The following is a 14,598-nucleotide window of genomic DNA, read 5'->3' as shown; positions in this document are numbered from 1 at the left end:
ATATTCTAAGATATATTAATTGCTAATCATATTACCTTTATCAATAGATTTCACAATCAAATATATATGTCACAATAAAGCATCTTCATACTATAGGTACATGTAATTTGTTTTATAAGTTTAATATTTTTCCTAGATGTACACCTATCAAAAATCTTTATTATAAGAAAACATTAGCTAATAAGATTGCATAGCTAACTGAACACCCCAATTTTGGAAACTTCAGAGTTTTGATAGTTTTATGACTTTCGAAGAAGTTTCATGACTTTCGAAGAAGTTTTATGACTTTCGAAGAAGTTTTATGACTTTCGAAGAAGTTTTATTAATTATAAGAAGTTTTAAGATTTTCTTGTCAAAGTCATTTATAATAACTAACAGTCCTGCAGACAAACAAATATTTGCTTAGAGATTACCAGAAATGGCTAGCACATGTATAAGTGATGGCTGTGCTAGTCCATGAGTATTTAAAAATATCGTTCTCTCCACCATTCTATTGCATGGTGTTAATTGCTTTGTTTTTCTTCAATAACACAATAGAATTCTAATAAATTAGATGTGTACCTTATATATTAATTTCCTTTTTAATTTTTTGATTGAAATCAATAAAATTTGAATAACAAAACAAAATGAAGCTAATTTGACCTTGACTTTTATTTGTACTGGTTGACTGTGTTTCTGTTGACTGTGTAGCAGTAGTATCAGTGCCTGGTTTCCCTTTAGCATCTAGTGTATCTGCAGCTGTTGTCCTAGGAGGTAACGGATTCACAGTTGACTGCAATTAAAGTATAAAGAAAGTCGTGAATATATGTTATAACTTGTTATATTGGTTAACATTTACTGATAGTAATTAGGGGCGACATCAAACTCTTAACTTAATTTAGGAAAAATTGATTGACCAATAAGGATATGAGTAAAGTCGATGTAAATGAAACAAAAGTTGCAGCAATTTTGACCCCCAACCCCCTAACTATTTGAATTAAGTTTTTTTTATCCTTCATTGATTTTTTGATGTAGTCCTTTATGTGGTAAAATTGCATTATCATTTTTTTAATTATCGGTATGCAACAGGAACAACTATTGTATTTCAAAATAATTGATAGTCAAAACAAATTCTTTCAAGTTTATGCTCCAATGTTAAGTTTCTATGAACATATGAATTGCTATAAGAAGATGTGGTATGAATGCCAATGAGACAACTCTGCATCTAAGTCACAATTTGTAAAAGTAAACCAATATAGGTCAGAATAAGGTATTCAATACAAACCCTTGGCTCAAACAAAACAGCTATTACAAAAAAATGTTTTTGTTTTTTATAAATATTTACTTTTTTAGGAGGACTGTTGGTTACGTGGCTGTCTTCAGCCACTAACATTGCCACCACATTTTCTACATTAAATTGTCCATTTTCATCTTGACAAGCATCAATGGCTCTCTTTATCACTTTTTCATCATGTATTCCTGTAATTTCCTTAATCTGGTTACACACTGTCAAAAGTTCATCCTGCTTTCTACCCTGAAATACACAAAAACTGGCTATTATCATGATACATTTGTACATGTACACTGATATCACTGTCACATAACCAGGTGATCTTATATATTATAATGCACTGTATAGTACATAATGTAGCTTTTAGAACTTAGTCTTTTAAATAAATGATATGGAAATGTTTTGCCATTAGAAATATATATCAGTAATAAATCATGAATACCTAAATTTTGTGTAAACACATGCGGAATAATAGATCTGCTATATATATTAAACTGTTATATAAATATTAATATAAGATAATTACCAAAAAAAAAGTATACTAATCAGGGATGGGGTAATTAAAAATGTAATGGTAATTAAGTGTAACAATGTGTAATGCATTACAATATTCCATGTAATTGAATGTAATGTGTAATTGAGCATTTTTTTAAATTACATGTAATGGTAATTTAATTAATTACATTGAAAAAAGCATGTAATGCTCAATTACTTTTGAATTACATTTCAATTACATGTACTTTTATGGTGTTACAGTTAAGGATTGTGTTAAATAATATAAATTGTAAAATTATATGTATTTTTCAAATATTAATATCACATACTTTTTTAATATATGAAGTCTGTAATTTATTCTGAAGTTTTATATCATTTATTTGACCTACAGATTTTTTATTTATATTTTATAGTTTAACCAGATGCTCCACAGGGCGTAGCTTTATACGACTGCAGAGGTTGAACCCTGAAAGGTTGGGGCAAGTATGGACACAACATTCAAGCTGGATTCCGCTCTAAATTTGGATTGTGATTAAATAGTTGAAACAGCATAGGTTTCTGACACAGAATGAATGTATTCAAATGAACTTAAAAATTTTGTTTTCTCTTAGAGCAATTCACTATGCTGTTGAATATTAATCCTCTCAAAAAAATGTTTGAAGAAATTTTCTTTTTATTTATGAAATTTCAAATGAGAAAAATTGAACCCAATTTTTTAATCACATCCCCCTTTCCCTTATTCCAAAACTAATTTCAGTTAAAATATTCTAATGGAGTTTGCAACAATTACTACTCATTTAAATACATCATAAAATATTAAGATGTAAAAAAACTGCTTGTTATCACTGAATGGTAAAGATTATTTAAATTTATCAGTTGGTAGTAAAAAGTGAATATACATTGTATATTGTATATAACAAAGATTTAAGTTGATTCTGGACAAAGAAAGATAACTCCAATTAAAAAAAATTCTTGCAGATATTTCTTGCTTACTATACTGGACAAAGAAAGATAACTCTTAATTCAAAAAAAATTTGCTATTTCACAATATTGTGAAATTAGATATTTCTTGCCATTGCACAATACTGTGCAATTGAAAAGACTTGCTATTGCACAATACTTAATATAATAATTTTAGATCCTGATTTGGACCAACTTGAAAACTGGGCCCATAATCAAAAATCTAAGTACATGTTTAGATTCAGCATATCAAAGAGGCCCAAGAATTTAATTTTTGTTAAAATCAAACTTAGTTTAATTTTGGACCCTTTGCACTTTAATTTAGACCAATTTTAAAACTGGACCAAACATTAAGAATCTACATACACAGTTAGATTTGGCATATCAAAGAACCCCAATTATTCAATTTTTGATGAAATCAAACAATGTTTAATTTTGGACCTCGATTTGGGCCAACTTGAAAACTGGGCCAATAATCAAAAATCTAAGTACATTTTTAGATTCAGCATATCAAAGAACCCAAAGGTTTCAATTTTTGTTAAAATCAAACTAAGTTTAATTTTGGACCCTTTGGACCTAAATGTAGACCAATTTGAAAACGGGACCAAAAATTAAGAATCTACATACACAGTTAGATTCGGCATATTAAAGAACCCCAATTATTCAATTTTGATGAAATCAAACAAAATTTAATTTTGGACCCTTTGGGCCCCTTTTTCCTTAACTGTTGGGACCAAAACTCCCAAAATCAATACCAACCTTCCTTTAATAGTCATAAACCTTGTGTTTAAATTTCATAGATTTCTATCTACTTATACTAACACTATGGTGCGAAAACCAAGAAAAATGCTTATTTGGGTCCCTTTTTGGCCCCTAATTCCTAAACTGTTGGGACCAAAACTCCCAAAATCAATACCAACCTTCCTTTTGTGGTCATAAACATTGTGTTTAAATTTCATTGATTTCTATTTACTCTAACTAAAGTTATTGTGCGAAAACCAAGAATAATGCTTATTTGGGCCCTTTTTTGGCCCCTAATTCCTAAACTGTTGAAACCAAAACTCCCAAAATCAATCCCAACCTTTCTTTTGTGGTCATAAACCTTGTGTCAAAATTTCATAGATTTCTATTAACTTAAACTAAAGTTATAGTGCGAAAACCAAGAAAATGCTTATTTGGGCCCTTTTTGGCCCCTAATTCCTAAAATATTGGGACCAAAAATCCCAAAATCAATACCAGCCTTCCTTTTATGGTCATAAACCTTGTGTTAAAATTTCATAGATTTCTATTCACTTTTACTAAAGTTAGAGTGCGAAAACTAAAAGTATTCGGACGACGACGACGACGATGACGACGACGACAACGACTACGCCAACGTGATAGCAATATACGACGAAAATTTTTTCAAAATTTGCGGTCGTATAAAAAATGTGATAATCATTTAAAGGAGTTGTTCTAGTTTTTAAGAAAGATTTTTAACTAAATAGATCGATAAGTAATAAACACCTTGTTAAACAAAAACAATAAAATGTGTCACTGTGAAACAACTTTCTGAGACAGTTCATTTAGAATTTAAAATCACTGCATACAATCATTTTATGAAATTAGTATACACAAAAGGATTATAGAAATAAAGATTAACAGCTGTAAAAACAAACAGCAATTAATCAGATTAAAATATCTAGGGGCAATGTCACTATTACATGTATTTTATCTAATTAGCAAAATATTGCTTATATTTAGACATCATATACATTGTTTGTACTAAAAATTATTTTGAATATTTTGACAAGCACACTTTTTAATATTTTTAAAGTAAAATAAAAAAATATTTTAAATTCATTTATAATTTCTTTATTCATATTATGTTTAATTCAAATGAGTTCATTTCTGAGATGTCAAAATACCACTTGATGTATTGGCAAGTTCACAGGAACAAATTCCCTCTCCTATCAATATAATGATATTCTAATCATAAAACTTCCATATCCAGTGATCGAGCAATATCTTGCACATGTTACATTAGATCCTGTCGAAAGACTATTCACAATTGCTGTTTTCAGACCAGAAGATTCAGACTATTACTGACAAAACCTTAAAATAACTATATTTAAAGATTATCAAATGCAAGGTTTAAACTATGCTTACATGAATATTTTACACATGCATTATATAAACATGTAAAATATTGTTAAAAAATAACATAATGAAATGTAATGTGTAATTTAATTAATTACTTTAGTAAAGTAATTGTAATTTAATGAATTACATTTCAAAATCTGTGTAATGTGTAATTAGTGTAATTGACTATTTTTGCAATGTAATGTGTAATTTAATTAATTACATTCCAATGTAATTGACCCCAAGTCTGATACTAATAACAAATGATTCACTGCAATATAATAATAATAATGGTAAGGGTTATTTATTCATCATGCAGGGAGCAACTTTTCTCAGTAATATGATGTTTGGTACTATACTTAGTGCTATAAAGGGAAACTATGAACTATTTCAGTATAACATTAATTGAGCCATGGGGCAACAACCCTCTACCATGTCTACAAGTTAACAATGTAGATGTACACAACGATGTGGATATACTAGTATATGTATACGTTGTAAAAGATGATATCTATTCATGGTTTGAGTTCTGTTTTTTTTAAAGTTCAGCATGACAAATGGACAAATATGGCCTTTTTCACCTAAAGAACTACTCTGTGTTTAGATTTACCTGTGCTGTTTGGAAAGTTTTAAGGCCTAGCATCCACTAGATATATAAAAGTTAAATGCATTTTGTGTTTAAAAAATACAAAATCATTCTTGGTTTTTAATAGGCATTTTTTTTCATTTTGGTAGAAGGTGTAAAAATAAACAAACACCTGAATAACATTGATTCTGTCCACTCACTCAGATAAAATCTTTAACTCACCTATAATTGTGAAGATACCTCTTGTCCATGTCAATTAAGGACAATCAAAACAATACAAACTGTTTTTTTACCTGAGGGAGCATCTCAAAGTTGCACCACAACTTAGTTAATTTTGACACCTTTTGCATAAAGGAAAAAAAATGCCCATCAAAATCAAAACAAGATTTTATCTTTCTGAATCACAAAATGCGTTAATATATCTAGTGGATGCTAGACATTAACTTTCCAACTTCACAGGTAAGTCTGAACGCAGAGTAGTTTGTGGCATGTAAATACAGCCATATTTGTCCAGTTGTTATGATGAATCTTAAGTACATTAATGCATGTGTTCCAGAGGTCTAACTGTGAAGTTCACTGGCAGATCTAGAAATTTTCATAGGTGGGGGCCCATTGACTGCCTAAGAGGGGGCCCGCTCCAGTGATTCCCTTAATAAGCAACCAAATTTTTTCTCAAAAAGGGGGACCTGGGCCCTCTACCCCCACCCCACCCCTAAATCCGCCTCTGAAGTAATTGTTTAAACATTTAGACATAGCTAGGATATTTAAGGGGAAGTGTACAAATTGGAAAGTCTTTGGTGCATAATTGATGATAAGTGTCAGCAGATTTGGAACTGCCTAAGGTCAGAATGACTGAATCCGGGTCTGTTTGCGCCCATTGACTTTCACACCTTACATGTTCGCACCCAAAGTCTGTTCGCACCCTACATGTTCACGTCCATTTTGTTTTGTTTTTGTGTTTAATAACTTTGTAATCAAGTTTTGGCAAGTGTATTCCTATAAATATATTTTTGTTGTCATTGTTTCATTATAAAGTGAGACAGCATTTTTTTTTTTGTGTTGAATAAATCTTATCTAAGTTCTGGATAGTGTATTGTTAAAAAAATGACAATCCTTTCTAAATAAAGTGGGATTCTGTCAACGTTTTATTTCGTGTTGAATAGCTCTTAATCATGTTTTGGTAAGTGTATCGCTATAACTTTGTTTCAATCATAGACTTGTTTCAAAATATAGTGAGATTCTGAATAAGTTTTTTTTTGTGTGCTGAATAATTTGTATCATGTTTTACTCATACCAAGCTAAATACATTCAGTATTTAAACCTAAGCAATTTAAAACAACAATCATGATTTCCAATTATTCAACTGGAATTTGAACTAAAATTGGGAGCGAACATGCAGACCTGCCAACTTTTGAAAATCTCCATGGGGGATTTAGTGCGCAACAAGATTTTTAAGGGTTACAATTTTAGCGACTTTTCTGTGAGCATTGTTTTTTAGTCCTAAAATAGTCTAAGTTCTCTTCTTTTTTCTTTTGGTATACTAATGATGAGCTTGTAGGCCTTGGTTACTTTTATTTGCATGATTCTTGTAATATTTAATTAAAAATTGACAAAATAACTGAGGAATAGAGAAAATGGCATTAAAAATAAAGGATTCAAAGTAAAGACCCCCCTTTCCCCCCTCCAAAGACCTTCTCATCTATGAACCTTGACTCAAAACACCTAAAACTACATGTCCTAAAGTAAGAAGAATGAAGACAGATTTTGATTTATTCTTACTCATGGTCTTTATATCAGTATCAATGAGAAAATGGATTAAATTTGATTTATCTTTCTTTGTATTCAGAGGTGCTCTTACCTGCGGAGGTAACACAGTAGAAATGTGAACAAAATGGCGTCGATTTAAGATGAACAGCATACCTGCCAACTTTTGAAAATGCCCATGGGGGTTTTAGCGCGCGACAACAATTTCAAAGTTTAAAATTCTTTGCGACGACTTTTTTGTGCTTGCTGTTTTGTAGTCTAGAAAAAGTGTCATATTTGCATGATTTGTAAGATGAGCTTACATCCCTTTTTTTTAAGTTTATTTGCATGATTCTAGTTATTATATCAGCAGAAAATATGAACATGTAGCTTTAAGACCAGGAATTATTTTCATGTGTAAGGATACTAAATAGTTGTTGACTTTTCCAATTTAAAATTATACACAAAGAAGGACCTTTATCAGGTTGGGAACAACACATAGGGATTTCCCCTCAATGTTAGGACATTAAAACCCACTTTTTAAGTACAAATGAGCACACATTCATATGCATATTATTTGAAGAAACTTTTCCCAAAGAACTATACATCTTATGATCTATCTGGTATTATATGATCAACACATGTCCAAGAATTTTTGATATGTTCTTGGCCTTATATCTTCTTTATTATTCATAATAATAGGACTCTTCATTTAGAAAAGCTGTTCCAAATATAATGTCAGAATTTCCCATTTTAAAGTAAATAAATCTACATTTTTCTATTTTATTTTTTACAAGAGTGACCCCTTGACTAAGGGTAGTCCCTCATTTAAGGTGGTACCCAACACTTGCACTAAAATTATTTTGGCTCGTTTAATTTTCATAAAATTTTGTCAAAGTACTTACTTTGACCCTTTAACAAAAATATAAAAATTTTGAAAATGTTTAACCAACCGTTTTGTCGGAAAAATTACACTGGTTATATAGCAGTTTGACAAACATCAATTTTGATCATTGAGAAGCTTAATTTTCCTTTGACAACACAACGTAATTAAAACGTTTAGCTGATTTTACAGAGTTATCTCCCTGTAGTGTTAGGTACCACCTTAAGGGATTCCTCATGTTGATGTGAGTGGGGGGTCTATGTGAAAAATAATAAATAGTACATTATATATACTTTAAATGATTGAATACATTAATGAAATTATGTTACAGCAACAGTTACTGTTATGTCAATAAATTAGTGAATAAACTACTATTTATTATATTCATGGTAGTACTGCATCATTAAAGTTTGTCAATCAGCCATGCTTGTATTCTTATTCTGTGTAAGAACCTCCTTGCAGTTGAAAAATCATTTGCCATGTTCACGTTTTTACATCAACAAACAGTGGAATACAACACAAGTTCAATATCTAGCATGTTAAAACAATCTTGAGAGAAAACGTTTTTGATTGGCTGATTAATTTGATCATGAGAAACACACAATTTGATTGGCTGAACACGATTTTCCTCCATTGCACACAGTTCAAAATCGTGAACAACAATATTTTTTGTGTAGATTTTCACCAAATCGTGTTTTAGAGGGTTTTTCAGGAACACGATCGTGCAATCGTGTCAAAGGGTCAAAATCGTGTAGTACACGCCTAAATCGTGAAAGTTGGCAGGTATGGAACAGACACACGATGTCTGGTTTCAAAAATTAAACAAATTTCAAGATAAACGATGTTTTCTTGAGAGTTCTTTACAGTTCTCATCTTTCAATTAATTATGTTTTTGCTGTGGAACTACGTCAAATGTTGCAGTTTGTCCTTGTATGATAAATTGATTAAAATTGAAAGGCTGTTTGACCAAATTTATACAAATTAATTTTGAGGATTGTTACGACCCATTAGGTAATCTGATTACATTCAACCACTAATTATGACACCTGTTGTGACTGTTGATTAGCATAGGGTCATTAACTTGTCATAATATGTCCCCAGGTAAAATTGATCAGAAAAACTTCAAAATCGGTAAACAATAATTTTTTCGGGTATATTTGTTGAAAATCAGGATTTTGGCTAATTTTACAATCCTGATATCAGGATTCGGGTTGAGGGGTAAAAATCGGGATGATACCACGAAAATCAGGATAGTTGGCAGGTCTGAACATGTAGAGTGCGAATGCAAAAATGTTTTGGGATCGAACAGACCAGATAGCAGAATGACTCTATCTGCTCCAGGTGGGAAAAGGGGAAAGCGTGACCGGATTCACTTGAGTAATAGATACTTAGCCAGCCATAATCAGTCAGCTAGTAACGCACTTTTTAACCTTAGCTAGAGAGTGGATCATAGATAAATATGACGCCATAATCACATAGAGGTAAGTTGTTAATTTCCTTATAATTTGATAAGGAGGAGCATGCTCTACTGATATAATTCAATAAAAAAGTAAGATTTCCTGAAAAAACTCCTGACCTGTGAATGACATGGTTGAGGCAATGGTGGTTGTTTCACTGTCATAGTTCACACGTGTGTCTCAAGTTTGCCTCTGATAGACAAGAATTTGTCTCAAGTTTTCAGACACAGCAAAACATTCAGCTAATTCCCCATTAATGTTACTGAAATATCTTTTGTACAATAGGACAACAATATTGAATAAATCTCTTTCAAATGAAATATATAGTTTTGGCTCATAAAACATGTATGCATTAAATCATGTCCAATGTTGACAGTCGCAAGTTTCCCATCGTGATTATCATGGCTGCTGTAGGGGCTTCCCCAAATGGATGCTTAGATTCTTTTGAAAGACATGTTTTCATTGGACAATATTCTTAAGGCGAAACAAAGAAAAATATGAATTTCCTGAATTTTTTAGAGTCTAAATTATTTATATTCAAATCTTCACCTTAAAGTAAAATAATTCTATTGTAAACGAACACAAATTGTTCTTTAAACGACGATTTTTAATAAAATACAACACGAAAAGGATAATGATAAGACGTTCGCTCAATATCCAATCACAATTTGCGTTATTCCTATAATTTGGAATAATTAAACCGTTCGGAACCTTTCTTGTGTCACCGTTCAAAGACACGTGTTTATGTTGACGTTGGAACAGAGGGGAGATCCCAAGTCTACAGCCACAGCATCATGTCTTTTTTAGTGGATTCTTGTCTGATGTTCTTTTCACAGGTTACAAGTATCTTTATGATAAAACTTTACACTTGTTGATTGAATATAGATTACAAAATGTACATCACAACTTGAAAAATTATGTACTTATGATCACTTATGCTAGTCCAAATATTATGATGTCTTGCAAGGCTATTTTTTTTTTCTGGAATGCTGTCATAATTATATGGACTAGAATCTATGCCAGAGGATGGTAATGGTGGTACCTTAATGACGAATAACGGTCTAAATTCTTGCTGAATGATGTTAACGGTAATATACACCTTATTGCTACTAGCCTACTCGGCCGGCTGACCCGGCCGCTTGACCTTTTGACGCATACAACCATCACTTTTCCATTGTGGCGTCAGACATTTTGTTTTATGACGTCAAAATTTTTCGGGAACCTGTGTGATACCAGTAATGGCGGACAAATAGCAATAAGGCATGTAAGGTGTATTCCGTGCATATCGATAAAAAATGTACACTTTTTTAGACGATTTAAAAATTGACTGATTTTGATGAATGACATTTACTTTTCCTGGAAAATGACGGGAACGATAATTTTTGGAGACCCCTGACGAATCCTGATAAGGATATTTTGAGGAATCATGGTAAAATTTTAACCAATTTTACGCTACCAGTAGCTGAAAAGGCCAAAAAAGTGTAATTGAATAGACTCTAAAGATGACAACCACTGATGGGTAACATGAATGACTGAATAACCAATGATAACACTGCATGTTTATTATCAGAATAATTAAATATGAGCATATATTGTTATTTGTTCATTACAAGCATGACAAGTGTTATTCAAATAATAATAGTGTTCTTTGGTCATTCAAGGTAACAACCACTGACCAATAAACTCATCCAACATGTAGATGTACCTGACTAAATTTTTTTTAACCACAAATGCTCGTTTTATTTTAAGATCTAATTAAAAACTCATCTGTTAGGCTGGAATAATAAAAATTAAAGGCCGATTTTAAGATATATATTTTTATGTAAATTAGAAGATGTGGTATGAATCACAAGAAAGAATTCTATTACAAAATGCACTTCATACTCATAGCATTGAAAGACCTTTAGTGTATATGTTGTCCAAAAAATAGTCTTTAAAAGTAATTTTATTCAATAAAGATTATCATGATTATGGTAATATTGTCATTATCATATATGCAGTTTATATAAAAAAGGAGATGTGACTAGGGTGTGACTTAGTCATCTGGTGCAAGAATTGTCAATTTTGTTTTTTTATTCTTTTTCTTGGCCAAGTCCCCACATGGTAAGGGTTACTAAAAATAAAAACTCATTATACAGTTACTTGTATTTATGTTAATTTTAATGTTTTGTATATTATGTCTTTTTTCTTTAGGTCTTATTTTTTGGTGGAGGCTGGGTTTTCTTTCTAAAGCAATTATTCAAGGACTATGAGGTAAGAATAAGATATGATTTAATGCAGCGCTATTTTTGAAACAATCTTTCAACTCTCTGTTTTCTTTCACCCATTATTAACATGTCAGTAGTGACAAACAGATAACCTCAAGCAACACAATGGTAAATATAGTCACCTGGAACATATATCGACATAAGTTTGATTGCTGTATAACTAAATATCTTGACATATGAGTAGATGTTGTCACCTAAAACATTAACACCAATGTGGTCTAGATGTTGTCCCCAGATTTATTGACATGGTTACAAGTCATGTTAACACAGGCTTTTAGATCAAATTAACTGAACCTACACAAATGCAGATGTTGTCATCAAATATATTGTCATAATTGACTTTTATGTCACCACACTCATTGCCATAATTGCCTATATTGTCACCAAACACATTGACATAATTTTCTTTTTTGTCACTACAATCATTGCCATAATTGCCTATTTTGTTACTACACTCATTGACATAATTGCCTATTTTGTCACCAAACACATTGACTTTATTGCCTATTTTGTAACTACACTCATTAACATAATTGCCTATATTGTCACCAAACACTTTGACATAATTGCCTATTTTGTCACTACTATCATTGACATAATTGCTTATAAAATCATTGACATAATTGCCTTTTTTGTCACCAAACACATTGACATTATTGTCTATTTTGTCACCACACAAATTGACATAGTTTCCTATTATGTCACTGCAATCATTGACATAGTTGCCTTTTTTGTCACTACACTCATTGTCATAATTGTCTACTTTGTCACCACACAAATTGACATAGTTGCCTATTATGTCACTACAATCATTGACATAATTAACTATTTTGTCCCTACACTCATTGACATAATTGCCTATTTTGTCACCACAATCATTGACATAATTGCCTATTTTGTCACCACAATCATTGACATAATTGCCATTTTGTAACCACACTCATTGTTATAATTGTCCATTTAGTCACCACATAAATTGACACAGCTGCCTATTATGTCACTACAATCATTGACATAATTGCCTATTTTGTCACCACATTCATTGACATAGTTGCCTATTATTTCACTACACTCATTGATATTATTGCCTTTTATGTCACTACAATCATTGACATAGTTGCCTATTATTTCACTTCAATCATTGACATAATTGCCTATTTTGTCACTACACTCATTGATATAAATGCCTATTTTTTCACCACATAAATTGACATAGTTGTCTTCTATGTCACTACAATCATTAACATACTTGCCTATTTTGTCACCACACATTGAGATAATTGCCTATAATGTCCCTACAATCATTGACATGATTGCCTATTTTGTCACCACAAAAATTGACTTAATAATATTCAGTGTCACTGCAATCATTGCCATACTTGCCTTTTTTGTCACTACAATCATTGACATAATAGCCTATTTTGTCACCACAAAAATTGACATAATAACATTCATTGTCACTGCAATCATTGCCATACTTGCCTTTTTTGTCACTACAATCATTGACATAATTGCTTATTTTGTCACCACACTATTGACATAGTTTCCTATTATTCCACTACAATCATTGACATAGTTGCCTTTTTTGTCACTACACTCATTGTCATAATTGTCTATTTTGTCACCACACAAATTGACATAGTTGCCTATTTTGTCACTACAATCATTGACATTATTGCCTATTTTGTCACCACACACATTGACATGATTGCCTTTTTTGTCCCTACAATCATTGACATGATTGCCTATTTTGTCACCACACTCATTGACATAGTTGCCTATTTTGTCACTACAATCATTGACATAATTGCCTATTTTGTCACCACACACATTGACATGATTGCCTATTTTGTCCCTACAATCATTGACATAGTTGCCTATTTTGTCACTACAATCATTGACATAATTGCCTATTTTGTCACCACACACATTGACATGATTGCCTATTTTGTCTCTACAATCATTGACATGATTGCCTATTTTGTCACCACACTCATTGACATAGTTGCCTATTTTGTCACTACAATCATTGACATAATTGCCTATTTTGTCACCACACACATTGACATGATTGCCTATTTTGTCCCTACAATCATGACATAGTTGCCTATTTTGTCACTACAATCATTGACATAATTGCCTATTTTGTCACCACACACATTGACATGATTGCCTTTTTTGTCCCTACAATCATTGACATAATTGCCATTTTGTAACCACACTCATTGTCATAATTGTCCATTTAGTCACCACATAAATTGACTTAGTTGCCTATTATGTCACTATAATCATTGACATAATTGCCTATTATGTCACTTTAATCATTGACATAATTGCCTATTTTGTCACCACACACATTGACATAATTGCAGATGTTGTAACCACACACATTGTCATTAGAAAAGAGTTTGTTACCACAAGTTGACATATCTGCTAGTGTTATTTGTACATGTAGCTTCATTTTGGTTTTAATATTCATATACGCCATTTGATTTACTCATATAAAAATTAATCTTTCATTTAGTATCTTTTTGATAATACGACATAGGGTCCATCATTTAGTTGTATTGTTGTTATATACAAATAGGTATGGTATGATTGCACATGAGACAACCTAGAACCGGAGAACCAAGAACTTATTGTCCCTATTATTGTGTGTTTCAGGTCCATCACTCTGTAGTACTGCTAGTGTTTTCAGTGACATTTTCGTTATCCTGTACCATGTTTGAATTAATCATATTTGAAATTCTTGGAGTACTTGATGCAGGGTAAGTCTTGACAAAAAATCAGATCTATTATTTCTTCATGTACTGTTT

The 14,598-nt window shown here is 31.5% G+C and overlaps 2 protein-coding genes across 5 annotated transcripts in view; one reads left to right on the top strand and one right to left on the bottom strand.

Annotated features, from left to right (window-relative positions):
• Positions 1-10,209, bottom strand: part of LOC134720653 (ubiquitin carboxyl-terminal hydrolase 25-like) — a 34,384-nt gene extending 24,175 nt beyond the window's left edge. For 2 of the 3 annotated variants that reach the window (XM_063583040.1, XM_063583041.1), the window contains exons 1-3: positions 9,635-9,962; positions 1,325-1,513; positions 643-772 (exon numbers count right to left, since the gene is read on the bottom strand). In XM_063583040.1, the coding sequence (XP_063439110.1) occupies positions 643-772; positions 1,325-1,513; positions 9,635-9,679 (364 nt within the window). In that variant the 5' untranslated portion in view covers positions 9,680-9,962. Of the gene's footprint in view, positions 1-642; positions 773-1,324; positions 1,514-9,634; positions 9,963-10,064 lie in introns of those variants that run through there. The other variant, XM_063583042.1, reaches the window with a different exon arrangement.
• Positions 10,026-14,598, top strand: part of LOC134720654 (Golgi pH regulator-like) — a 28,319-nt gene continuing 23,746 nt past the window's right edge. Inside the window, exons 1-3 of one of the 2 annotated variants that reach the window (XM_063583044.1) lie at positions 10,026-10,351; positions 11,709-11,768; positions 14,447-14,550. In XM_063583044.1, the coding sequence (XP_063439114.1) occupies positions 10,310-10,351; positions 11,709-11,768; positions 14,447-14,550 (206 nt within the window). In that variant the 5' untranslated portion in view covers positions 10,026-10,309. The remainder of the gene's footprint in view (positions 10,352-11,708; positions 11,769-14,446; positions 14,551-14,598) is intronic. The other variant, XM_063583043.1, reaches the window with a different exon arrangement.

The sequence above is a fragment of the Mytilus trossulus genome, chromosome 6 (assembly GCF_036588685.1).
Source record: "Mytilus trossulus isolate FHL-02 chromosome 6, PNRI_Mtr1.1.1.hap1, whole genome shotgun sequence".
Taxonomy (NCBI): Eukaryota; Metazoa; Mollusca; class Bivalvia; order Mytilida; family Mytilidae; genus Mytilus; species Mytilus trossulus.
The sequence above is the reverse complement of the archived record's forward strand: the minus strand, read 5'-3'. Positions and strand labels throughout refer to the sequence as shown.